The following is a 26,232-nucleotide window of genomic DNA, read 5'->3' as shown; positions in this document are numbered from 1 at the left end:
GATATGTGATGTTCGAGTGTTTCGATCAACTTTGATACAGTCATTGTTCAGCTATATTGATTTGTATACATTTCAATTATACTTTGGTCCTTTTCTAATGTCAGTCTGGGCACTATGTGTACGTGTAAATTTTATGCAACTTGCTAAATTGAATGAAATAAGAACAACCGCAAAGGTAATGATTATGTATGCACCTAACCGTTGATTATAGATGGAACGGAATTCACCATACAATATGCTTCCCCCTTCAAAAGGGGGAAAAATATCCTTCCTAAATATCCTTCCAAGAATTGTTCATACATATATGAATGCTTTGGACAATTTCCTAAAATCACTTTCAGGCGCTAGATTGGTAGATATCATTTTTCGTGTATTGTCTGATAAGTAATAACTAAACGTAGCATTGGCCCTTTTCAAATGTCGTTCTAAATAAATTTAAAAAAAGATTTTTAATATCTAAACCAGTTTTCAATATTAAAAACCAGATAAAAAAAATAAAACTACAAAATTTAATTATAATCAGTTTGTTTAAACAAGTTTAAGTGGCATACATCATGTGATTTCTAACATATAAACTTCAAAAGGGCGTAACTCAAAATTCTGACTAAGGATTTTTTTCAAATTCGGCCCAGAGGTGCAGAACAACGTCAGAAATCAACTGCTGACTGCCGTTTGGATGGTATATTTTATTTGATAATAACGGTAATTGGAGCATCGTGCCATACTTTCTTACGTGCAATAGTTTTTCCTGCCTGTCGCTGCCCCTAGAGGTGAAAATTTAATTTTCATTTTTCATTATTATTTATTTATTTCATCAGTCAAAACTCGTTTAACTTTACTGAATTTACTACAAGGAACTTAAATATGCTCCATTATAATGGAGAAATGCGTGTATTAACTTAAACTAGAGATGCATATTTAAGTTCCTTGTAGTAAATTCAGTAAAGTTAAACGAGTTTTGACTGATGAAATAAATAAATAATAATGAAAAATGAAAATTAAATTTTCACCTCTAGGGGCAGCGACAGGCAGGAAAAACTATTGCATTTTAATTTTTTTGTTCTATCTCACTGCTAGGTGGATTGATCACAAAATTTTTTTCGTCAAAAGTTGCGCCTTAATATACCAAGAAACTTCTCCGAACAAACTATATCGCTAAAATCAACGGTTAGGGCGCTGCATTACAACCATTTTTTGTAATGATAGCCGTTTTATTCGATTGGATAAAAAAAACTTAATTTGGACAAATTTCACTAGAAAATCGAATTTTCAATTTGACAGTTATTTCCAACGGGATGATATAAGGTATCCAAGATAGTTAATAGATTACTATTATCAAGCGATTTGGAAAGTATTGTTGGTTTTGTCCGACCTTTGTATGAAGGCCCGCCACTGTGCGTGCTGTTGTATTCTGTACAACAGCAGCTCGCTTGGCATACACATCATTAGCGTGGCTGTTCTATCCGGTGGCAGAATCATATTTAGCAGAAAGCTGGTGACTTCATGGGAGGTCACGAAAACTTTGGATGCTCAAAGTAAAAGAGAGCGTAGGAACTTTTAAGGGTCGGGCTACTGAAGAAGTATCACCCAAGAACGACAAAGATGGTCAATAATAAGCTCAACTCTGGGGTGATGATAAGCTGCAACCAACGTTCCATGTCTTCGTCCTCAAATTAGAACACACGAATGGTTATGGGCATAGCTATGTCAATGATCATAATAATTTCATCACCTTCAGATACACTCGTAATCAACATGCAGCCAATACCGTTAAATCACCGATCTTGGCAGCATAGAACAGAAATTGTACAGAAATCACTGCCACCCTCGCAATAGGCTCCACTGTACAAAGTATTGGAGCACCCAACGAACAAACGAAACAAAATATGCATAAAGGTAAACATGGAAAAATATCAGCCACCAAACAACCTTGCCCATTGCCACTGACTGCAACTGCACTCTAGGTCTCCTTCTTCGGTTCAACAGTTAGGCGCTGCTGGGCGGGCTGGTTCGAATTGCAGATCGCATAAAATAGGGTAGTCGAACTGGTTTCGTTTCGCTTCGTCATAGTTTAATGATCGTTATTTTTTATAACATGATGCTTATTTGAAATTGAAGGAAACGACTGGAATGCGACCATAAATGACTAATATTGGACAATAGTGCACGAATGTTTAGAAACCGAGTTTAGCACCGAGTTGCGTACATTTTTTAAATTTCGTTAAACATCTCATAAGCATATCCGAAATCATATCGAGTTGCATACAATAGCCCTGAAGATGGTCTATTTCCGGACCGAAACGTAGACGAAGATACGAAAGCGTGAAGCCAAAAATTAAATAATTTTGTACAACATGTATTTGCACTTTCTGTAAAACGTTGAATAATGGGTCATTATGCAATTCAAATAAGTTACGTAATGGTGGAGCGTTACGCAATGAATAATAACTCATTTTAAATCAGTTGCGTAAAGAACTGCAATGACTTGCATAATTATGGGCAGGAAAGCAGGCTGTTTCATGACGGATTGGGGTGATAAAAACCTGTCTACTACGATGAGAAATGACAAAAAAAGGACTTCAAACCCATTTTAGCAGACCTCACCCTTCTGTCTAATTTGCGGGTGGGTACTCGTTTTTTCTTGTTCTGTAACTGATTTGGACCGCATGAATAAGTACACGCCGCTCAGGTGCTTTTTTTTCGATGTTCGTCATGTTCGTGCATTATTATACGTGCTTATAGAAACATGGGACCATTTGGATGGGCAGACACGAAAAATGATGCCTCGAACCTAGGTTAAGCCGGTTATTACTGCTATTGACAGTGGTTCAATGTTTCACACCTTCGTACCTACAATTAATTATGTATGCACGTTTGGTGCGCTATGCATGCGCCGGTTAATAGTTTTGATTTGTTTTATGATTGGAACCAAACTGTTTTTTTTTTTGAGTAAATTATAGCTCGATGTACAGTGTTTTTTTGTTCATTTGTGTTATTTACCAACCTCTGGCTAAGCTTAGGAGGGGAGATTGTCCGGGATCTTGAGTAAAGTAAAACGCAAACGGCACACAAACCAATGGTGTGAGCGATTCTGTTCTTACGAAATTTCAACAAAAAAATTGAAATATTTTTTTTTCCAAATTAGGATTTTTAGTTGATTAACTACTGCTTTAGTAATGAATCTTTGAGCAAAATTGAATGTATTACGTAACTAATATTGGACGTTGCATTAATCTATGACAAAAGATCAAAAGACAACACGACGAGAAAACAGTAGGTAAAAAAACAAAAGATCGAAGAGAAACAATGAAGGGAGGAAAGGTCAATTTTATTTTCTCTTCTTCTTCTTCTTTGATTTTGATAACAAAATGAGGCCCAATTTGTAAAAATACTTTTTGATACTTTTGTGCTAGGAGATTTAAGACCGAATTCAAGTTCTACTATGACTAGCTCGTGAAGGATAAATTACGATATTTTTTCAATTCATCAAATACTGATTATAAAATCTGTTCTTAAATTTGCTAATATCTGTTGCTCGAGAAAATGGTAAAACCTCATCATTTGTAATACTCTAATATGAAGCCTTAAATGTCATCGATTCCAACGAAAATAGTTCTGACATGAATACTAATAATTATATCATTTGCATTAATTTTGATTAACTGATTGACAGGAATTATATTATTTCTCTTTGACAAACTTCAAAACAATTTCGTAAATAAAAATAAATTGTATGACCCGTAAGAAATTTCAAAGCACCCATGCGTAATTGATGGACGGTCCCAAATTGCTAAAATACATAGGTATGCATCTACCGACCAAACAAGTTCAGCAGCATCCAAATTTTGCCGGGAAAATTCCAGACGCATTTTCGTTCCAGTGGCTGCTAACGCTAGCGTAGGTTTGCAAAACCCACTTCAATCGCCCAGAAACAAAATTGAATAATTCGCAAACCACCTTGTTTCGAGCACATACGCCGAATCGTCATAAGCGAACATAATTTCGTCAACATTGCCGGTCGATTATCGCCGATGATGCGGTACACTGACTGGAGTGGCGCGCGACCCACCGCGCACAGTGGGAAAAGAAACTGGACTAAAAACGGCACCTAATTCATGCGGGTGATTGCGATTCTTGAAAACCTCCATATTCCATGTAAAAACGTCAAGCAATCAGAAATTGGTAGTTTTATTCACTGGAGTCATATGTGTTGGGCCGCCCGGTTCAGTTACCACTGGGCATATAGTGCGATGCAACAGCGCTGGCCCATTTGTTTTGTAGAGTAAAATGTGTAGAATTCACTCAGTAAAGTGACAAAAAAAAAATATATGTAACCGCGTGAATTTGGTTAATAAAGTTAAAGTTGTTCTATCGAACGTTTTCCCGGTATACTTTCTTTCCGTTACGCGGATTCCACTGCCCGAACCTCCGACAGGTTATGGGCCCAGTTTTTCGGTCGGAATATCGGAAGGATTTGCGAATAAATCGTCGGTTCGATTGGCTGTACGCGACTCAAGCGCAGGAGGAGAATTTCCTTGAGGAAGAGGAAGATGGCGGACGCTGCTAAGTTTGCATTCCCGAGACTTTCCAACACAAATTGGAACGTGTGGAAGTTTCGGATGGAAATGCTTTTGACTCGTGAGGAGTTATGGCATGTTATCGACGAGGCCAAGCCGGAGCCTGTCACGGAGCAGTGGACGAAGGAGGATAAGCGAGCAAAAGCTACCATCGGACTCACCATCGAAGACAGTCAGCTGGGGCTGCTGAAAAATGCTACGAGTGCGCGTGCCGTATGGGATGCACTTAAAAAGCACCACGAGAAAGCGACAGTTACTTCCCGTGTTTCGCTGCTTAAAAAGCTGTGCAATAAAAATCTGCAGGAAGGTAGTGAGATGGAAAGTCATCTACTTGAGATCGAAGAACTTTTCGATCGTCTGCAAGCAGCTGGACTGGAACTTGAGATGGAGATGAAAGTTGCCATGGTTTTGCGGAGCCTTCCGGACTCTTACAGTGGTCTGGTGACTGCACTCGAGAGTCGTCCGGACGAAGACATAACAATGGAACTAGTTAAATCCAAACTTCGGGATGAACATCTCAAGCGCACGGAACGAGGATCAAGCGACAGCAAGGCTCTGAAAACAGCCGCGAGAGGAAAGGCGTCCGAAAAGGTATGTTTCTATTGTAGAAAGCCCGGCCACTTCCGGAAGAACTGCCGGAAGTACCTAGCGTCTCTCAAGGGGGAAACGGATATGAGCAAACTTGAATCATCGTCGATTGCAAGCGGTCCGAAGGCGAAGCAGGTGCAGGACTCTGGTGTGCCGTTACTTTTCTGGGCGAATGCTGATAGAAGTGATGCAGTTGCAGGGGAGGCTGCAAACTGCTATACGGTGAAAGGTGCAACGCGATGCTGGTTCGTCGATAGCGGTGCGTCACAGCACATGACCAGCAACAAATCATTTTTCACCGAGCTGGTTGAGGACGTGCGAGTCGAAGTTACTCTTGCCAACGGTAAGAAAACGTTTGCCGCCGGCGTTGGCAATGGGATGCTGCTGTGCGAGGATGGCATCGGTAACAAGCGTGACGTTAAGGTTCAAGATGTTCTTCTCGTACCGGAGTTGGAGGGCAATCTTATATCCGTGAGTATGCTCGTTGCGAAGAATTTTTCTGTTGTGTTTGATTCACATGGCTGCCGAATCAATGATGCGAGTGGCTGTACCGTGGCCATCGCTTATTTGCGAGGTGGTATGTACCTGTTGAAGTGCTGTGAAAGAGCTCTGGCCACTGTTGCTTCTCGTCACACTGAACTCTGCCAACATACGTGGCATCGTCGCTTTGGCCACAGGGACTACGATGCGATTGATCTGATCAATAGGAAGGAGCTAGGCACGAATATGAGGGTGATTGATTGCGGAGTAAAGTCGGTGTGTGAGTGTTGCCTTGAAGGCAAACTACATCGAAAGCCGTTCCCGAAGCAAACACAGAGGCGTGCCAAGGAGGTACTTGAGCTTTTGCATACTGATGTTTGTGGGCCTTTCAAGCATGTGACGCCTGGAGGCAAAAAATATTTCATGACAATAATCGACGATTATAGCCGTTATGTTACCGTTTATTTGTTGGCGAACAAATCCGAAGTACCTGGGAAGATAAAAGAGTTTGTGAATCTGGTTAAAAATCAGTTCAACCGTAAACCAAAAGTGATCAGATCGGACAACGGAGGAGAGTACGTCAACAAGGAGCTTCGAGAGTTCTTTGCTGCCGAAGGTATTAAAGCGGAGTTCACCACGCCCTACTCTCCGCAGCAAAATGGAGTGGCAGAGCGAAGAAATCTGTATCTTCAAGAAATGGCTTTATGTATGCTCATCGATGCCGAACTTCCAAAGGAGTTCTGGGGTGAGGCGGTAGCCACGGCGACGTTTCTCCAAAATCGGTTGCCATCTCGTTCAATCGGATGTACTCCGTTCGAGCTCTGGTTCGGCCGTAAACCGGTGATGCAAGGTTTGAAAGTTTTCGGCTGCGAGGCGTATGTCCACATTCCGAGCGAGAAGAGAGGTAAGATGGATAGTAAGGCCAAGAAAATGATCTTCATTGGATACTGCAGTTAAGCTAAGGCCTATCGGTTTCTTGATAAGGACACTCGAAAGGTAATTGTGAGTAGAGATGCCTCTTTTCTGGAATTGGGTGCTGAAGTTAGCAGTGAGCGTTCTGCGGAAGATAGTAACGGAAACGAATTTGAAGTTGAGATTGGTGAAGTGAGTGGTAAGCGGCCGGTACCGAAAGAAGATCCGGATGAAGAAGCCGATTCCTTTTATAGTGGTTCAGAAGAAAGCGATTCTGCAAGTGAAGAAGTCGGAGCTGTAGGAGGAGAAGTTGATGACCGGCGACGATCTGGCCGCAGTACTCAAGGAGTATTGCCAAGGCGACTCGACGACTACGTAGTTGGTGAAACAGGTATGGCTGCGTTTTGCGGTGAAGAACCGATGACATTCGAGCAAGCGATATCTTCTGCCGAAAAGAAAAAATGGTTGGATGCGATGAAGGATGAGATGCGTTCTTTGGAAGACAATAACACCTGGACACTGGTTAGGTTGCCGCCTGGACGAGAACCAGTGGGAAGTCGCTGGGTATTCAAGAAAAAGGAGGATTCGGACGGTCAAGTTGTACGGTTCAAAGCTCGAGTTGTAGCGAAAGGCTACTCCCAGCGCTTCGGGCAAGATTTCGAAGAAGTTTTTGCGCCTGTTGCAATGCAACAAACGTTTCGTGTTCTTCTGGCAGTTGCCAGCAACAGGAAGATGGACGTTAGACACATCGATGTTAAATGTGCTTACCTCTACGGCCTGTTAAAGGAAGATATTTTCATGACCCAACCGCCGGGATTCGAAGTTGCTGGAAAGGAGGACTGGGTTTGCAAGTTGAACCGGAGTATTTACGGCTTGAAACAGGCCGCTCGGGTCTGGAACCACACTATCAAGGAGTTCCTGATAAGCATTGGTTTCGAGCAGTCAACTTCAGATGCCTGTTTGTTTATGAAAAATCTGGGCAATGGAGAATGGTTGTATTTGTTAATCTACGTGGATGACATGGTACTTGTATGCCGTGTTAAGAGCGAAGTTGATAAGGTCGAGGAACAGCTGCGGAAAAGATTCCGTATAACATCGTTGGGAACGATTTGTCACTTTCTCGGAATGAGCGTGAACCGAGGAACTGATGGGGTGTATTCGATTAATCAAGCTGCTTTTATTCGAAAAATTGCTAAGAACTACGATTTGGAGGAGGCTAAACGATCAAGCGTTCCAATGGACACCGGCTATTACAAAAACAGGATGGAGTCGAGGAATTTGCCGAACAATGTCGAGTATCATCGGTTGATCGGGTCACTGCTGTACATTGCCACGAACAGCCGTCCTGATATTGCTGCTACCGTTTCAATTTTAAGCCGGAAAATCAACAGCCCTTTGCAGTCGGATTGGACGGAGCTCAAACGCGTCGTGAGATATCTTTGCGGGACAGTCGACTACAGATTAAGTCTCAATGCAGTAAATCTACAACTGGAAGGTTTTTGCGACGCTGATTGGGCAAGTGATACTGCGGATCGGAAGTCGAACAGTGGTTTCGTTTTTCGTCTTGGCAGCGCAACGGTGAGCTGGGGGAGTCGTAAACAATCGTGCGTTTCGGCCTCTACTATGGAGGCAGAATATGTAGCGCTGGCTGAGGCAGCACAAGAAACTGTCTGGTTGCGCAGACTTCTAGCGGAGCTAAATGCGGAGCAGAAATGCTCAACCGTGATCTGGGAAGACAACAAGAGCTGTTTGGACTTCGCTTCTCAAGAAAAGCAAAACCGTCGTTCTAAACATATAGATACGAAATATCATTTCACAAGGGAGCTGTACAACTCTGGGAAAATTTCGCTGAAGTACTGTGCGACCGATAACATGCTTGCAGACATAATGACGAAACCATTAGGAGCTGTAAAAGTTCGGAAGTTCTCGGAGATGCTGGGTCTGGTCGGCGTCAAGGCCTGCCATCGCTGATCATCGAGGAGGAGTGTTGGGCCGCCCGGTTCAGTTACCACTGGGCATATAGTGCGATGCAACAGCGCTGGCCCATTTGTTTTGTAGAGTAAAATGTGTAGAATTCACTCAGTAAAGTGACAAAAAAAAAATATATGTAACCGCGTGAATTTGGTTAATTGACTGTTTAACGATAAACTTGCGACGATTGACGCGCCACCATATTTCATATAACGGAGGTTATTGGGACTAACTTGGAGGTGATGTTTTGGAGGTTATTTGGAAAGTTGGAGGTTAAAATCACCTCCAAACACTAGCGATTTTGCGGTGGGATGTTGACGTTTGATCACGAATAAAGTTAAAGTTGTTCTATCGAACGTTTTCCCGGTATACTTTCTTTCCGTTACGCGGATTCCACTGCCCGAACCTCCGACAATATGGAAGTGTCCGTTTTGCCATACTTCGCCTACGGTATTTTACCGGATTAAAAAATAGTTGTAAAAAGGTTAACGAAAACCTAGTAACATTGACACGTCCCATTAAATTAGATTGAATAATGAAATTATGTAAATTGACTGCAAATAGGAGTTAGGACAAAAACTGTATATTTTTCTTTATAAATCTGTCCTGAGAAGCATCGCCACTTAATCCTCGCTCATCAAAGCACACTTCTTACCTCGGCTAAGCTGGAGAATTAGACGAGAATGCGATAGGCGAGAAGATTAGCCGAGTCGAAGAATCCCCATCCGGGATGAAGTCCCTGAGATCGCTCTCTTTGGTGCCAACCTTCAAAGCGAGTAGATGGTGAAATTGTCGAATTGGGAGATAACCTTTGAACCGCCAAGAAGTCCATACCGCGAGTGAGATTCATTTTTATAACCGCCTCGGTGTGATTTGGGGAGAAGAAAACGTGAAATTCCGGGTGTGGGTGGCCGCGAGTGCGATAACGCTTTATGGAGACCGAACGGGTCCGAAAATCTACCCGCGTGTGTGTTGGGTCAGTGTGCGATCCTGGAGTGCCTTAAAACCCAGAACAACCGCATCAGGAGGTCCAAAAGTGTGGCAAATTGTTGGTCTCCGCTTTATAAAAGTCCCTAAAAAGTGAAACCCAAAATATATCCCAACCGCGTGGGCTCGAGCAATCTTTCAAGACCCCAGTGTGTGTGTGTGCGCGAGCGAGTGTGCCTATCAACAATCAACACCAAGGAAGCATCCCTCAGCATAAATAGTTCCTGATCCTCATTTCAAACAATATTTTGCAACCATTTATAGCAAAACTGGTGCAAAAAGCCACTAGTGCGCATACACTACTGTTATTTTTTTTCCACAAAATAGCATTTCATAGCCAAATTGGGTTTTACATGGAATGTGGTGATTTTCAAAAAACCGCAATCAGTCGCGTGAATTTTGGTCTATTTTTCCCACTGTGGCACCGGCGGCCACACGAGCGACGAGCGTTCTTTCTATACCCCACAGGCTTGACGCGAATCGACCGAGCGCGCGCGGCCAACGATTGGCGAGGCGTGCTTTCTAGGCGTTGGCATGGGGCAAGTTGGATTCACTGCACTTCAGACCGTTGGTAGACACGATCGCGAGAGGTGTGACCATCTGCAAGAAGCAACGTTGGTCCATTGTTAAAGAAAAAAATAATTAGCCAAAAAAATAAATCCGATCACTTAGAAGAGACAGATCGTCCGGTTATTGAGAGTTGAAGAGTTTATACATTAATTGACCTGGAAAGCAGTCGAACAGGACCAGAGTGTATAAAGTAAAAGTGCGAACGAAAGTCACACGCAAAAAGAAACGAGATTTTTGTGGGTCATCTTGAAATGCGAAACATCATTACTTGTGTGCTTAGGTTGGATTCCTTACATCTAGTCTGACAGTGAGTGAGTAGTGATTTGGCTGTCTATTGAGACCCTTCGTTTGACTGTTGTGTAGTGATTGGTTGAAATTTTGAAAAAATGCGAAGAGTCAAGAAATTCCGTTTTCTTCTGGTGATTCTATTGGTGGTTTGTGAATTAAGGAGCTTCGCAGCAGCCTTTCTCAATGCTTCCATGATAGTACCTGCACTTCAGATGGTGTTTGGTTTATCGGGACTGTTGGAAATGAACTATGGAAGTCCACTTTTGAAATCTTCCTACGATTATGTGATTGTTGGGGCAGGTCCTGCAGGGTGTGTTTTGGCCAATCGGCTTTCGGAAGATACTCGCAGGACAGTGCTACTATTAGAAATAGGAAAAGGCGAGATTCCCATGTTTTCCGACCCTCCATTGTTGGGTCCATTGCTGGCATCGACGAATTACAATTTTGGATACCAGACAGAGGTGCAAAAATACGGTTGCCAGGGATTGCGCAATAAACGATGCAGTTGGGCTCACGGACGAGGCATTGGAGGATCTTCGATCATAAATAATGTGATCTACACGCGAGGCAGCAGAAAAGAGTACGACAGTTGGGCTAAGGCCGGTAACCCAGGCTGGAGCTGGGATGAAATGTTGCCTTATTTCAAAAAGTTGGAGAAGGCCAACATCCACGATTTCGACAGAAATGGATTCCATGGGCACACCGGGAGGCTGTCAGTGGAAGACTGTCCATTTAGGTAAGTTGTTGATGAAGTTTGCGACGAAATATGCCATAGATAGTAGCAATTATGTCGTTTCGGCATGGCTTCGCGCCGTGCCAATATAGTTAATTAAAATGCAGATGGTGTCCTACATTAGACAGTGTTTGGCTGGTCAGGATTAGTGGAAGGTCGAATGATGATGATAGCATCTCGATGTGACTGGTTCGTCGTGAAGAATGCCAAAAGATCACAAAATTTTACTAATGAACATCTCCTGCGTATAAACTATTTTGACTGTTTTACATTGCAAATATTTGTTGCTATAACCAAGCGTTTCTGTTGCTTTGATAGTATCGTTGGGCAAAATATCTAAATAGAAAATTGAAAAAAAAATCCAATAACATCAATTTGGAAACTTTTTCATTATTAGACGCAGTAAATTTAATGTTTTTTTGTGGAAGTTATAAGTATTATTTTATTATTTCACGATGGTAAGAAAAAATAAAATTAAAATAAAATTACCAATTGAAAGGCACCATTTTTCTCAAATTGTGAAGAGGAAACATAAAAATTCGTGGAATCAAGGAATCTTCTAAGCATACCTACTTGGTATAACTGTCTGACTAATAGTTTGGTTTTTGAGCCATTAAAAATTAAAAATATGGTATTAATTGATTTCAGTAAACTTGCATGAAGTTTGCTAATATGTACGCAAAGTTTTTGTTGTTGCTTAATTTACAATGGAAAACAGTTTTCAGATCCTCAAGAATACTTATAAACGAAGTTTGTAATTTTTTTCGTGAAAGTTTTTTTTTAGTTTTTTGAGGTTTTTGAAAAGTATTGTATCTGGACATATAAAATAAACGACGAATTGTGTATGGAGACTGCAATCACAGGGCGTAAACGTTCGAGTGATTTTATTTTAAATTGATAATTGTTCTTGCTGTTATTTTTTTCCGTGTTTCAAGCATGTCAAAAATTCAACTAAATCGATGTGAAATCGTGCAATTCCAATCAAACAAATTTTGTTTAGTTTTTTGTTGCATGTTCGGTGGATTTATTTACGAATAATAATAAAAATTGATTGTTTAAATTATACTTAAACATCAATAAAACCAGATGTTTGGGACACGCAAAAACAAGGTATTTTTTGTTACAATTATTTTTATTACTTTTTTTTCCTCAGCTGCCAATGTTTCATTACAGGACACAAACTCATAGACAAATAAATAAATTGGGACCAGATATGAGTTTTGTAAATTTTGTGCCTAAATTCTAACATATATTCAAAATAATTTTGACTACCTTTTATTGGGGTAACTTGCAACAGCATGTTTCCTTCCATCAGGGATACCATGAAAAATGTGTATTTTTTTCTCTCCCAGTCCCAGATGTTGTATCCAACTAATGCCTAAAACACATTTGTCACTACTCACACCGATAGATCAACTTTGCCAAAACACTTATCAATTTAAGTCTTAACATCACTTGTCATCCGAATCCAAAAAGTCGCGCAAACCAATCGAAAGCCACATCCGTAAGTCTTCAGAATCATACCCATCAGATAAATTACAATCATGCTCATTCACAAGCTAATTTTCTTCCGTCGGATAGCCATTCGGTTTTTTTTTTATATCGTATGGCTTTACCCAACGAAACTACTAAGCCGATATTGTAGCAGGACCCAAACTTTTTTGATTATCGTAATGATCGACTTGATGGTACATGTGGGGGAATTGCAATCATCATTCATAATTTTATTTGATGAGTCCTCTTCAGGATATTTCTCAATTTAATACCCTGATAGCGCTTCTTGAATTTTTCTTCTAGAAACCCATCTACGACAGATTTATTACATTTCAAATGTCCCATGAAGTGATATTGATTCCCATCAGCTCTAATTTAATTTACATATGAACACATATAAAACATACATCGATAGTAATCATGATGATAGCATTTCTTTGCAAACAAAACTTGATATTGACAATGCTCTCGAAACTTTAACTTATTCCATTGTTGAAGCAAGGGGCATTGCATTTCCAAAATTAGAAGTAAAATTCGAATCCGTGAATATACACGATAACCTTCAACTCTTGATCCGTCATAAAAACGCGAGGAGACGGCAATTTCAATGCACTCTCGATCCTGCTATGAAAATGTTATGCTAGGATTTGCAGAAGGAAATTTTTTTTTAAATTTTTAATTCGGCTCTGTGATCCTTCAATGAGCCTTTTGAAAAAGATTTCGAAAGGAAATCACTCGAAGGGGCTTTTCCCTCTTTCAAAATTATTGAGTTATTAAACAATAACAAAAACTGGCCCTATTCACTACACCAGGTATCTATTTTTTTTCAAGTATGTGACCAGAATCATAAATCGACCTGGTTCTGATTGATGGAATGTAGTTCTTGACGTGAAAACTTTTCGTTTCTGACCATATTTTGGAGGTGCTTGAAACTATCTGTTAACAATAATATTAAGTAAGGCCATTTCGGTATAAGAGAAACTGGGTCGCACCCTTGAGGCAACCCACTGTGTTTTTTAAGGCAAGTTGCGAAGTTATTAGGAATAGTTTTTTACTTGGCACTGATAGCAAAGTTCCCCAATATATGATTTGACAGAAACCCCACGAAAAATGTTTCAATAGTTCCAAAATATTCTTTGAAACCTTCAAAAGTGCTTTTGTCCCTTTTATATCCTAGAGATAAATAATAAAATAATATGTTAATCATTCCACAGTCCGGGAAGTCTATCTTTCTGCTCTTACGGCAGCCAGTATTTATAGCTCAGAAATCCCGTAGGTACGAACAAGTAAAAGGTACTAGAGTCATAAGGAATATCACTTGAGAAAGGTATACATGACAGTCCCGAGAGTGCATATTACTCTAGAAATCTCTAACCTAAAGCGGCAAAAGCAATCAGATGTCACATCTGTGTACACAGAGTATTCTGAGACGACGGAGCTGTTGCGCGGATCTCAAGAAACTTTCAGGTTCTATCAAAACAAGCCGCGAAGGGTTTGTGCTGCGAGCTGAGACATGTAGCGAAAAGGAACATAAAGTGATCGAAAAGTGGAGGCGGCACTTCGATGAACACCTGAATGGCGCTTCTGGTATCAGAAGTTCGGCTCCAGAGACATGTTCCTTGTCATTTGCTTATCAATGTGCCAGTAAAACCAATAATAAATACATTTATGGGCAGTTATCTTGCTGGATTCTTTAAAGACTAAAGTCGTGATATTTATGGCAGCTTGCGATTAGTGTCGTCAGGCAGTTAAACGCATGGTGTCGTGGGATGTGGGTTTGATTCCCGCTGCCCCTTCTTCTCGCAGCTACCACCAATCTCCTTCCTCTCAACCTGGTATCGACCTTCGGCGCTCTCCTGCTTCGGCCACGTCTGGCCACGATCTTCTCGGGTTGGCTTGGGGGACTTCGGCTGCGGCCTGCTGGGACTCTCCTACGCGTCCTAGGCTACCGATTTGGTGACGGATCGGTCTTCGGCTTATATCGAGGCCGGAAAGTACCCGGAATGGGTCTCTAGGACGTCGTAGGGCGGTAATAGAAATGTGGTGGTTTCTATACCAATAACGGCGGGGTCCTGGTGTCCACTTTCCACTCACTTCTTCCACACACAACTCTTTGTTGGTACTCTCTCAACTTTACTCAAATATCTACTTTTGGTTTTGCGACTAGCTTCTTCAGCTGTATCCGGGCAAAACCCAAAGTAGATATTTGAGTAAAGTGGCAAAAAACTCTTCTAGTTTAAGAATCCGTGTCGATACTGATGATTGGTGATCTGGTTTTAAAGGTGTTCCAATATTCTTTGGGGGACCGACATTTCCCATATAAAATGTCAGGTGGCCATATTGTTTTACGTCAACTTATCGAAAAAATAAAATGCCATGTAATAAAGAGCTACTTTGAAAAAATCATACAAATTGGTTAGGTATTCTTAGAGATATCTGACAATTACGATATGAGGTTTTTTGAAGTTTTCAAGATCTTTATTTGGCCAGCGCACACAAGAATAATTTGAGTTAATCATGGCCAAAATTATTTTCTTCTTTGAATGATCTTCTCATGCCTTCATAGTGATTTAAAAATGGTTATTAGTTAATTAGGATTAATTTGGAACCGTTTCAGGACACTTGTCTACATATCAGTCAGTATTTGAATCGAAAAAATGCCGTTGAAGACAAACAATTTTTGGACTCATTTTTGATGATCAATCGTTTCAAAATTCTTGCAACAGATTACAAATAGATTTGTACGGCATAAACTGATGCGCCCTCAACTCGCTAAAAGGGTAAACAATTGATGAAAAAATAGATTTTTAACGGTTCTTGGATATTGTAGTGTAAATTTATTTTCGGAAATTCTTTTATTTTTCTTAAAGATACATTGCAATATTGCATTTAGAATTCATAAAATCCAATTTATGTTTAATGGAATAATAAAATTGACTTTATGTTTAATCTGAAACGCTTTTTCCATGCCTTTTGCAAAATTTCCAAATTGGTATAAAAAAAAACACCGGATTATTTTGACTCTTGATGTTTTATTAATGTGAACCGCATCTAAAAAAAACTAGGCCTAAGCATATCAGTCTTTGAATTTTAATGAAAAGTAGACTGAATTTGCAAAATAATTCACTTCAATCTCTCCTATATTTAAATTATATAGTTCAAAAGACATGGAGTTTTAAACCTTGGAACAATTGTGTCTTATACAAAGCATTTTAGTTTGCTTTAAAAATTTGCAAAATCTGATTTAGTAATGTCATGTGTTAACTGTGATATAAGCCACTTATAAAATTATGAATTTAAATTAGGTCAGTTATGCAAATAAAAGAAATATATTTGAAAAATAAATTTGTCGAACATCACATTGAACAAACGCAAACATGCACTTTAATTGATTAGGAACAGTAAATTACTGAATCGCAAAAAATGCGAAAACATGATAAAAAATAATATGTTCAAAAGGTCTAAAAATTTTAGTGCGGGAATATGCGGAACAGTTTTATGCTGTAACTGATAGATATCGTATGTAAGTTTCACACTGTGGTCGAAACTTTGCCGGATATTGCCGTATAATGTAACTTTTTTAATATTGAAGTTTATCAAAATAAACTAAAATTTCGTTGTTTAAAATTCCTTTAAAAATGAACAAATAAAACACATTTTTTGGAAAGTTTTCTGTAGAGCTCTTCATGTATTCATAAAAAAGAGTAGTAAAAATATTTGTTATTTTGACGGCTGCTTCATTTTTTCACACATTAATTTATTGTTTCGAAGAATAAATATCCACATACGATAAAAATTGTGCACCTAGCGATACATACGCGGTTTATGGTTACGCGTCGGTTCCCCAAGGAATTTCGGAATATTTCTGGATTCAGATGGACAATTATTAATGTTGGCACAGATTCTAAAACTAGAAGAGTTCTTGAGAACTTGTAAAAAAAAGATGCTAAAATATCGAGAAACTTATCACGATTTGTATTTTATTGTGGTTAAAATAAGGCTGCCGGTAGAGGGGTTAAGTTGTCTCGATCAGAAAACAATTCAAATTATAACATAACCATATCAAAGGATTTTTTTAAGATACGATGGTAAAAAAGTTACTAAACTAATTTGGTCTGTGCCATAATGTAGTATAATATACTTTGGCTTGTTAAGTGAAGCAAAATTGCAACATAAAAGTTAGGTGGTTTTTTTTTGAGTCACTGAAAATGTCTGCTTTTTTCGAATAATGTGAAACTGGAAAAAAATCTAGATGAAATCGTGTTAATGCGAATATGGGGGTTGACTCAATAATATTTTGAAAATGTGTTCGTTAAAATGTTCATAGAGTAAGGTGGGGCAAAAGTTCGACCTTAGTGGTATAATCAAAGATTCCAGGAAAACAATAGCAGTCAAATCAAAACAAATACCATACAGTGAACCTTCAACATATTGGCTATAATTTTGCTGAACAAACTTGTGTCCAAATATTTACTCATTTTTAGTTATAACAGTTTCAAAATTGATTGTCTTATTCGAACTTTTGCCCCGGTGGGGCAAGAGTTCGAATCTAGTGTGGGGCAAAAGTTCGCTGGCTAAAACACAAAATATCGATCCTTTTATGACAGGCATACTTTACACCAGCCGTAAAGTTTGTCGAAAAATACACACTAAAATTTCATAAAAAAAACTGCCCAAAACCGGGTTAATTGTAATATACTCAAAAATAGCAGGTTTTCGCAAAACTAAGTGGAAATGTAAAATTTTTGTGACAGTTTTCACACGATCAGACAAATTGAACTGAATTTGAAGATAATATGTGGATTTTAGGCAATTTGAAAATTTTTCCGTGATTTTATACATGGGTCGAACTTTGCCCCCCTGATTCGAACTTTTGCCCCACTATGGGCTAAAAATTGTTTTCAAGCATTTATGCAAAATCTAATACATTTCAATACAACCTTATGATAGGCCTAGAAACGCCCTTACATAAAATATAGAAAAAGATTTTATCTTCAATTGGTTCCATGCAACGAAAGTTTGACCAAAAATTACAATATTCACGTCAAAAAACAACAAATAGCCATAATTTTTCCAAATATCAATCGATTTTTATGATATTTGGAGTAAAAGTCTCTTACTTTAATAGCATTTGAACCACAATGACATTTATAAGATTTGTTTTGAATTGAGCTAGAAATCTTAAAAAGAAACTCTTACCCCACTCGAACTTTTGCTCCACTTTACTCTATTGTTTGCGAATGATCCATTGAAGCACTTCCAAGAAAAAAAAATATTATTATGTCGTTTCTGAGCTCTTTTTGATCAATAATTTAAGCATCGTGGTACGTGTTTAGTGTTTCAGGCATTAAGTACACACACTCCGAAAAAATCATGTGATTTTACGTCTTTTAGATGCACATAAAAGAAGCGAGCCATATGACGTGAATTTGTATCACAGTTTAAATACGATGGTGCCTAATTCGGGAAATGTCAATCATAGTGGCATCGGTTTCATGTCCTTCATCATGTAAAATTACATTTTTCGTTCAATACATAATTCAGACCACATTTTTACGTCCATTCATCACTTACATCATGTGCCATTCAGTCATAATGTGAATTACGTCCTCAGTGATTTTCATTATTTTTAAGAGTGCATTTTTATACAGAGTGTGCGTTCGCTCCATACTGGAAAACTATCGTTTTCGTCTTGAGTTTTCACTATGGGATGATATGCTTGTACTTACATTCCAGTTGGGGAACATGGTCCAATACGCACTGATGGGGTAATATGGCTCACTTCATTATATCATACCTAGAACGTTTCAATTTGTATTTTTGCCATACGATTCTTAAATATATTTACCCAAGAGTTGCCGCTACAACCCTTGGACATAATCTCACAGATTTTTCCTTAATTTCACGGTGAAATTCAACATTTTTCACTTTTTTCTTAAATATTAAGGTTTTCCGATGATTTCATTAAGGAATAGGCGTTTCCATACCACAGAGCAAACTCATGGAGAACTTTTGGTTGCTGATTACTAGTTCTCCATACTAAATGGCATTCTACACCATTCATTCGGTCATTTTGAACCACCCCCATTTTTCAACCGACTTTTCTACACGATTTAAATCCGCAAAAAAATCTCAAATTTGGGAAATGTTTTCATGATGGTAGCTAGCAAATATTGCAAAGTTACTGTTAGAACTTCGAGTGGCGTTAAAATGAGGATCTCATTAAGAGAAAACGACACAAATCCTCAAATTGACATTTTGGAACATTTGGCCCTACTAACGTGTTTGGAACATTTTTCAAAATTCCTCCATACCAATTTCCAAATAAACCTACATTGTCTTTAGGCTACCTTTAAATCACTACCGAAAGAGATGCAAATTTTTCAGAACACTTTTTTATGGCAAGGATGGTAAGGAAGATATGGGAAATAACATTTTTAAATATTGAATCGCCCTGATGGGTTAGACACAAGGATGCACTGATAGCTTGGTTTCAAATAGAATAAATGTATTTGAACAATTAAACTATTTAAATGAAACGGTTTACTTTTGAAAAAAAAAATCCAACTTGAATTATATTGAAGTATCTCCAGAATCGAACAAACTCAACGGAACACATGAAAGTTGTTAGCCAAAAGATACAGTTTTACTGTTGGAAAAATATGATTTCGTTTACAAAATTATAATACCTTCTTCTTCTTCTTCTTCTTCTTCTTCTTCTTAGCCTTACATCTTCACTGGGACAGAGCTTGCTTAGTATTCAATGAGCACTTCTACAGTTATGAACTGAGAGCCTTCTTTGCCATTTTCGCATTCGTATATCGTGTGCCAAGTAAGATGATACTGTATGCCCAGAGAAGTCTAAAAAATATCCATTACGAAAAGATTCGGGAATGACCGGAAATCGAACCCAGATACTTGCTGAAGGTGTTGCGGACTCTAACCCCTCAGCTAGAGAAGGCCTTGTATTTCCGGCAAAAATCACACATTTCCATGATCATCTCAGAACTCTGTCATGGGATCGCCATAACTGTAATCGGATTTTGACATAAATGTTGGAAGTATGGTAGGACTGTCTTTTGCTCAGTTATTACAAGTTGCTCGAAATTTAAGTTGAACTTTTTTCTAATCCTTTAACACCCCATTTTATGATATCTAAAGCAGAATCAATTTCAAAAGTTCAAACTGGCCTTGAAATTAGTTGAACTGTGTCTTAAGCTTATGATGTGATGCTGGCGACTAGATAAAAATAAAACTGAAATAAACTTTTTTCCAAGATGCATCATCTCATCTCGCTGTCAGGTGGAATTTTTTGCAAATGCAACGGAATGCTCCCTGCCTCGAAACCCGTTTCAAATGCAAATTTTATGATTCTGCGCTCCATTTGTGTGGAAATGCTAGGATCATCATCATGACAACGCGAATTTTCCATTCTTCCATTTTAACGTATTTGATGTGCGACATTGAATCGGATAATGAATTAAATTTATTTTAGGTCTGAGATCGCGGACGCCGTCGTGAAAGGTGCTCAGCAGGCAGGCTATCGCTACTTGGACTACAATGCCGGGGACCTGATTGGAGTGTCGTATCTGCAGGCACACACTCGCAAAGGACATCGAGCCACAGGAGGTAATGCTTACCTGAAGGATGTCATCCATCGGCCGAATCTTCACATTCTAACCCGCTCGTGGGTTACCAAGGTTTTGATAGATCCCAGTAGGTATCATGTTTTATGAGGGCGAGATTTCGAGGTTAGGATGTTTTGTGTGTTTTCAGAAACAAAACAGGCGACGGGCGTGAGATTTGTAAACGGAAGGCGTAGCTACACCGTTTGGGCTTCAAGAGAGGTGATCCTGTCAGCAGGGGCATTTGAGAGTGCTAAGCTGCTGATGTTGTCCGGAGTGGGTCCAGCGAAGCATTTGCAAAAGCATGACATCAAAGTAATACAGAACTCGCCGGTTGGGAAGCAGGTGACCGAACATGGGGGCGTATTTGGACCAGTGTTCATAATTCATAATGATCCTGATGGGCTTCACAGCTTGGAACAGTTGGCATCGATCAGTGAAATAACGAAATTTAGGTCAGGAAGGGGACCAATGACATCGAACTCCGTCGAGACGTTGATGTACATTAAGTCACCAGTTGCGGAAGATCCAGACCCCGAGATACCGGACGTAGAAATTATGCAGGCTTTCATTACATTTGGTTTCGACTCGTCTCCGTCTACGAAATTCGCGTACCAGTTGAGTGACGAGGTGGATGAAGAATATTTCAGACCACTTAACAACATGAGGGCCTTCATGTATCTGCCGATGCTGCTTAGAGCCCGTGCTCGAGGAAAGCTTCGTTTGAAATCAACGAATCCTTTCCACCACCCAGAATTCAAATATCAGTATTTCGAGGACGAACGGGATGTTGATGCGTTAGTGTATGGAATTTTGCATGCGATTAACGTTACTTCACAGCCCGCTTTCGAACACTTGGGAGTGGAACTGTATGCGAAGAAGGTACCTGGCTGTGAAAATTTCAAATTCAACACGTTGGAATACTGGCGGTGTCATGTGCGAACCTTGACTGCAACCTTCCAACATCAGGTGATGCGTTGGAAATGTAGATGATGTCTGATGATTAATGTTGATTGAATCTTTCGATTGCAGGTGGCCACATGTAAAATGGGACCAGCCAAAGACCCAGAGGCTGTGGTGGATCATCGCCTAAGGGTACACGGCATCACTGGTCTTCGAGTGGCCGACGTTGGAATCATTCCCGAATCGCCAACCGGCCACACTAGCGCTCATAGCTTTGTGATAGGTGAGAAGGCAGCCGATATGATAAAGGAGGACAACGGGGACTATGGGCATAAGTCGTTGTAGGCTTAGTGTTCGCGCGTGGATTAGAGTATAATATAGCGGCCATCGAAGATAGTAAACATAATTGCCAAAAGAAGGAATGTTTTATTACTTCGTTTTCTTGTGAAATAGTCCATGAAATGAGTGACATTGGCTGCAGGCAAACGACGGCGAATATAACGAGTGTGTGTACCCCTCATTAGTTGTACGTATGAGGTTGCAGCAATAGCGACACGGTAAGAGGGAGAAAAGGCGATAACTTGCTTTACAACTTGCACTAAAACGCGGTAAGTATTTTGCGTAGTTAGACAGTAGGTACAAATGTGCTTTTTTACTATGCGTTTGTTGTTATTACTAGATGTGACGGCGCTCTGCTCTATGATTATCGATAGTCGTACATTATGAATTAATGTAAGTAGGTATTTTCTATGCTTCATCGCCTACTACAATGGGGGTGGCAGTTTCTTTTAACAAGCTTAATTATATTACAAGTCCATGTTTCGACGCAGACCATTAATTTATGATGTTTTCTGTTTTAGTGGGTTTTGTCTCGCAGCACCTTTAGGAATATTGAATTGGCTCCGATATAAAAGGCAACAGTGATACTGTTACAAATTATTATCTTCCTTGATCATATCAGAGCCTTTATCTCCAATCATGTACGCAATAGCTGTTGTATGAGCTGTGGGTGCTTTTGGAACTATTCCTACATCAACAACTCGTAATTTCTTGATTCCATGCACTCGGAGACGTGGATCTACGACGGCGGTTGGATCTGTCTCGGGACCCATTTTGCACGTTGCAACCTGGAATGGATATACATTTAAGTAAAAGTGTTCTAAAGCATGCTTAAATCTCTCACATAATGGTAGTAGGTAGTTGTTAGAACCTTCACATGACATCTCCAATAATCGTCACTATTGAATTCGAAAGCTTCACAACCTGGAACCTTGACGTCATACAACTTTGCATCGATATCTACGAATGGCTTCTGGCTGGTGATTTGGATTGCTTTCTTGATTCCTTCCACCAAGGATTGTAAATCGCGTTCATCTTCAAAGTATTTATAATTGAAAAGCAGCGGTTCGTACGGATTTGTTGATCGTAGCTTCACCGAGCCTTTCGTCCAAGGATGCATCAACATCGGAAGATACATAAAGGAACGTACTTTGAACAGTGGTTTGAAGTACGCGGTCATTATCTCATCTGTTATTCTGAAATAGTTCTGAGCACCTGGAGACGAGTCATCCCCTATATCCCCGGCGATTTGAATCAACTCAACGTCGGGCCAATCGGGATCCGAATTTGTTGAAACTGAACTTTTCAAATACCCTAAAGATTCTGTAAGACTACACGTAAAGAATCCCTTCCCAAACAGGTACTGCACGGCGGTTGGCACGGTAAGAGCATAGTCGAAGTTAATCAGCTTGTCAATGTGTTTTCCGATAGTGAAAACGGGACCAATCGCACCAGGATGCTCGTACAATGTTTCACCAACGGGTAGATTTTGAATCAGATCAATTTCCATAGCTGCTAGGTGATCTTTTGGACCAACACCTGATAACATCAACAGTTGAGCACTCCCAAATGCACCTGCAGATAGAATTACTTCCATTCTAGCATTCACCGTAAAAGACATGCCCTTGTATGTGTATCGAACTCCAAACGCTGTTTTCGTCTCCTTATCGATCAACACTTTTGTAACCCATGCTTCGGGGAGCACATGTAAATTTCGTCGCCTCCTAATTGGATGCAACAATGCTCTACCAGCTGACCATCTCACACCTTTTTGCGTTAATGATTGCACATAAGACACTCCCATCTGATCCCTACTGTTATAGTCAATATATGGCATTCCAATCTCCTGTGCACTTTTCACAAACTTCGAAGCCAGCGGAGTTCGGTAAGCAATATCTTCCACCGATAGGTATCCTTCTTTTCCATGAAAACCATTGTTCCCGAAGTCACGCAAATTCTCCTTCTCCGCCCGTATAAAGTACGGAAGCACCTCATCGTAACTCCAGCCTACGTTTCCCGAAGCATTCCACGAGTCATAGTCGCGCCAGTTTCCTCGCGTATAAATCATATTGTTGATCAGGGTCGAACCACCGAGTCCTCGTCCATGATGCCAGGCACACCGACGTTCTTTCATTCCTAAGCAACCTCCGGTTTGTGGTTCACTTACGTATGCGAAATTGTACGCCATTGAAACTTGATAGATGTTGGAGGCGGGAATATCTTGCATTATACTTATTTCAGGTTTTCCGAGATCGAGCAGCAAAACGGTCACCGAGGGGTTATCCGACAGATGGTTTGCTACGGAACATCCGGCTGGGCCCGCTCCTACCACTATGAAGTCGTAGGACTTTCTTATCCTCGGGACTGGGTTACCATAATGCAGACCAAAGACACGACTGAAATCCACATAATCCCCAAGTGATTTGTTTCCACCCGGTCCCAAGCTGTTTAATTCCTCAAGGATCCACCGTTTTGAGCGAGTGGTGGCCAAAGTATAATTCAGGATGTTTATAACTAGTAGTGCGACTGGAAACTTGTGGTAATGCATGGCGAAACCCAAGATGCAACTGAAGCGAGGGTGATCAAAGCCAAAACACGCGTCAAATACATTTCTTGGGTGCGTCGATGGTTGTACGTGATCATTTGTGAATTACCGGTGGGGAGTCGACGCAACTGGAGATAGTTAATGGAAGTAGAGAAAAACAACTTCTTCAAATGGACTGGGCTCTCTCTCAGCTCATATTGTGTTATGCTTCAAACGAGATCGATAGAACTTCCTGAATTCTTGATATACAGCAATTGTTGGCGCTCCAGAATCCAACTGGCAACTCGGTTTAAGGCGTAGTTTGACAACGTAAAGGTGGTCGCCAGTCTACGATCCACTGACATTACTGTCATCGTGGTGACTAAGCATCTTGTGACACAACCAACAAGTAGGAAGCTTAAAGAAAAACTTGTTACAATTTATTAGAATTTGGAAGACTATTTGGGAACGGCCATAGATTCTCGATTAAGAAGTAGGTAATAGTGTGTAAAACGATACAACATATCATTTATACTATGTTTCCATAGGTAGCCTAAATAGCCAATAATCGCGAAGTGAATTTGACAATTAGAGTGTATACCACATTATTCAGTAAGCGGGATCTGAATCCCTTTGATACAGATTAGATGCATAATCATTTCTCTAGTTACAGAGGCCAGAATAGCCTAAATACTGAAACGTTGATATTGGGACAGAACAACTGAGAAGTCCACTGAATTGTAAGATGACAATTTAAATATTTAATATGACCTCCTTATGAACTGCTCACCAATATTTTCAGCTTTGAAGCAATAAATAAACAGCTCTCAAACATCAGTGTAAACCTTCGTCCTATATCAACATCTTCAATGAATTCATGGCGAACGAAAACGATTCCATTGGCACGCCAGATCCGATCAACTCGGGATGCATTGCTTGTAGTAGATCTCATACGGTGGACGATTTCGTGTGCTGCGATAAATGTAACCGCTGGTGGCATTTCTCTTGTGCTGGAGTGACAGCTTCAGTAGAGAATCGCGATTGGGTCTGCCCGCGATGCCTTCCGGATCCAGACGTCGTAGCATCGATTATCTCATCAACTGGATCAGTTACTTCTAGCCAACGGCGACGCCATGAAGAACATCTAGCTCTCCTGGCGGAACAACAACGATTAGAGAGGCAACAATTGCAACAGGAGCACGAACTGCAACGGAAACATTTGGAACAAAAACGCCAACTATTATCGGTCCAAGATGTATATGAGAACCGCAGTATTCGTAGCCGCCGTAGCGCTGGTAATTCACGTACCAGTCAATGGGTAGACAAGCACGCAGACGTCACACCGGCGTACGTAGAAGAAGGCGCAGTGGGAGGAATTCTGGCCCAGCAGGACGCCAAATCGTCACCGGTGAACGGCAAGCAGCGATTAGAAGGTCAGAACCCTTCGGAGTCGCAGATCGTCCTAGATCTTCAAAATAAGCTCAAACTTAACGAAGCCGAATCTCGTCAGCAAATCGAGATTCTCAAAAATCAACTCGAAAAGCTCCAAACCGAGCTACTAGAAAGATCAGCGGACAAATCGGCCCCGTTAGTGTCTCAAAAGGGTACAATTCCAAAAAGCCGCCCGGTTTTGCCGAATATGCCACCGGTACCGACACCTCTGTCCAATCCGATCAATTGGGAAATATCTCCCGTGGAAACCGGGACAATCAAAGCAGTAGGCCAAGAACAACAGCATAACCGTAAATTCAGCAGTCAAGTGAAGATGGGAACCGCAATAACGTCTCAGATTCCGAGCCAAAAACCGACCGTTGCGGACTTAGAGCAAAAGCAACCTCTTCCTACTGAGGTGATCAACCAAACAGGTACACGAAAATCAACCACGACTACTCGACCACTCACTCACCCTCAGCAAGGCTATCAAGTCAGTAATATGAATCGCATGCCTATCGTCAATCAGGCAAGCTCGTTCGATTTCCCCCCACAAGTAACACCGGGCCTCGGAACCATGACCAGGAGTATACCATCACCGGAACAACTAGCCGCTAGACAGGTCCTTCCACGCGATCTGCCAGTATTCTCCGGGGACCCCGCTGACTGGCCAATATTTATCAGTAATTATAACTACACCACGGAAGCGTGTGGGTACAGCGAAGGAGAGAATATGATTCGATTACAGCGCTGCCTGAAAGGTGTCGCATGGGAATCGGTGAGAAGTAGGCTGATCCTCCCAGCATCCGT

General features: G+C 40.5%; 2 protein-coding genes across 2 annotated transcripts; one reads left to right on the top strand and one right to left on the bottom strand.

The window, feature by feature from the left end:
- Nucleotides 1-10,059: 10,059 nt before the first annotated feature.
- Nucleotides 10,060-21,546, top strand: LOC5571613 (glucose dehydrogenase [FAD, quinone]). The gene is made up of 4 exons (XM_001659761.2): nt 10,060-11,109; nt 20,096-20,316; nt 20,377-21,194; nt 21,258-21,546. The coding sequence occupies exons 1-4, from the start codon at nt 10,472-10,474 to the stop codon at nt 21,471-21,473; spliced, it is 1,893 nt and encodes a 630-aa protein (XP_001659811.1). The 5' UTR covers nt 10,060-10,471; the 3' UTR covers nt 21,474-21,546.
- Nucleotides 21,547-22,057: 511 nt separating this feature from the next.
- LOC5571617 (glucose dehydrogenase [FAD, quinone]) lies at nt 22,058-23,694 on the bottom strand. Its single transcript, XM_021850904.1, has 3 exons — nt 23,283-23,694; nt 22,312-23,042; nt 22,058-22,255 (listed from the first exon to the last, which is right to left on the bottom strand). Exons 1-3 carry the CDS (start codon nt 23,692-23,694, stop codon nt 22,058-22,060), a joined length of 1,341 nt encoding a protein of 446 aa, XP_021706596.1.
- Between the last annotated feature and the right edge of the window lie 2,538 nt (nt 23,695-26,232).

Source organism: Aedes aegypti, chromosome 3, assembly GCF_002204515.2.
Source record: "Aedes aegypti strain LVP_AGWG chromosome 3, AaegL5.0 Primary Assembly, whole genome shotgun sequence".
NCBI lineage: Eukaryota > Metazoa > Arthropoda > Insecta > Diptera > Culicidae > Aedes > Aedes aegypti.
Note: the sequence above shows the minus strand (reverse complement) of the source record. Positions and strands in the feature narration are given on the sequence as shown.

Bases quoted from the DNA above. Each gene is read 5' to 3' on its own strand.
- LOC5571613 (XM_001659761.2), top strand. From the start codon at position 10,472: ATGCGAAGAGTCAAGAAATTCCGTTTTCTTCTGGTGATTCTATTGGTG. The intron at 11,110-20,095 runs GTAAGTTGTTGA...AATTTATTTTAG, and splicing joins GTGGAAGACTGTCCATTTAG to GTCTGAGATCGCGGACGCCG. The intron at 20,317-20,376 runs GTAGGTATCATG...GTGTGTTTTCAG, and splicing joins CAAGGTTTTGATAGATCCCA to AAACAAAACAGGCGACGGGC.
- LOC5571617 (XM_021850904.1), bottom strand. From the start codon at position 23,694: ATGCAAGATATTCCCGCCTCCAACATCTATCAAGTTTCAATGGCGTAC. The intron at 23,043-23,282 runs GTAGGGATCAGA...TTCTATCTGCAG, and splicing joins GCCATATATTGACTATAACA to GTGCATTTGGGAGTGCTCAA. The intron at 22,256-22,311 runs GTGAGAGATTTA...TATCCATTCCAG, and splicing joins CAACTACCTACTACCATTAT to GTTGCAACGTGCAAAATGGG.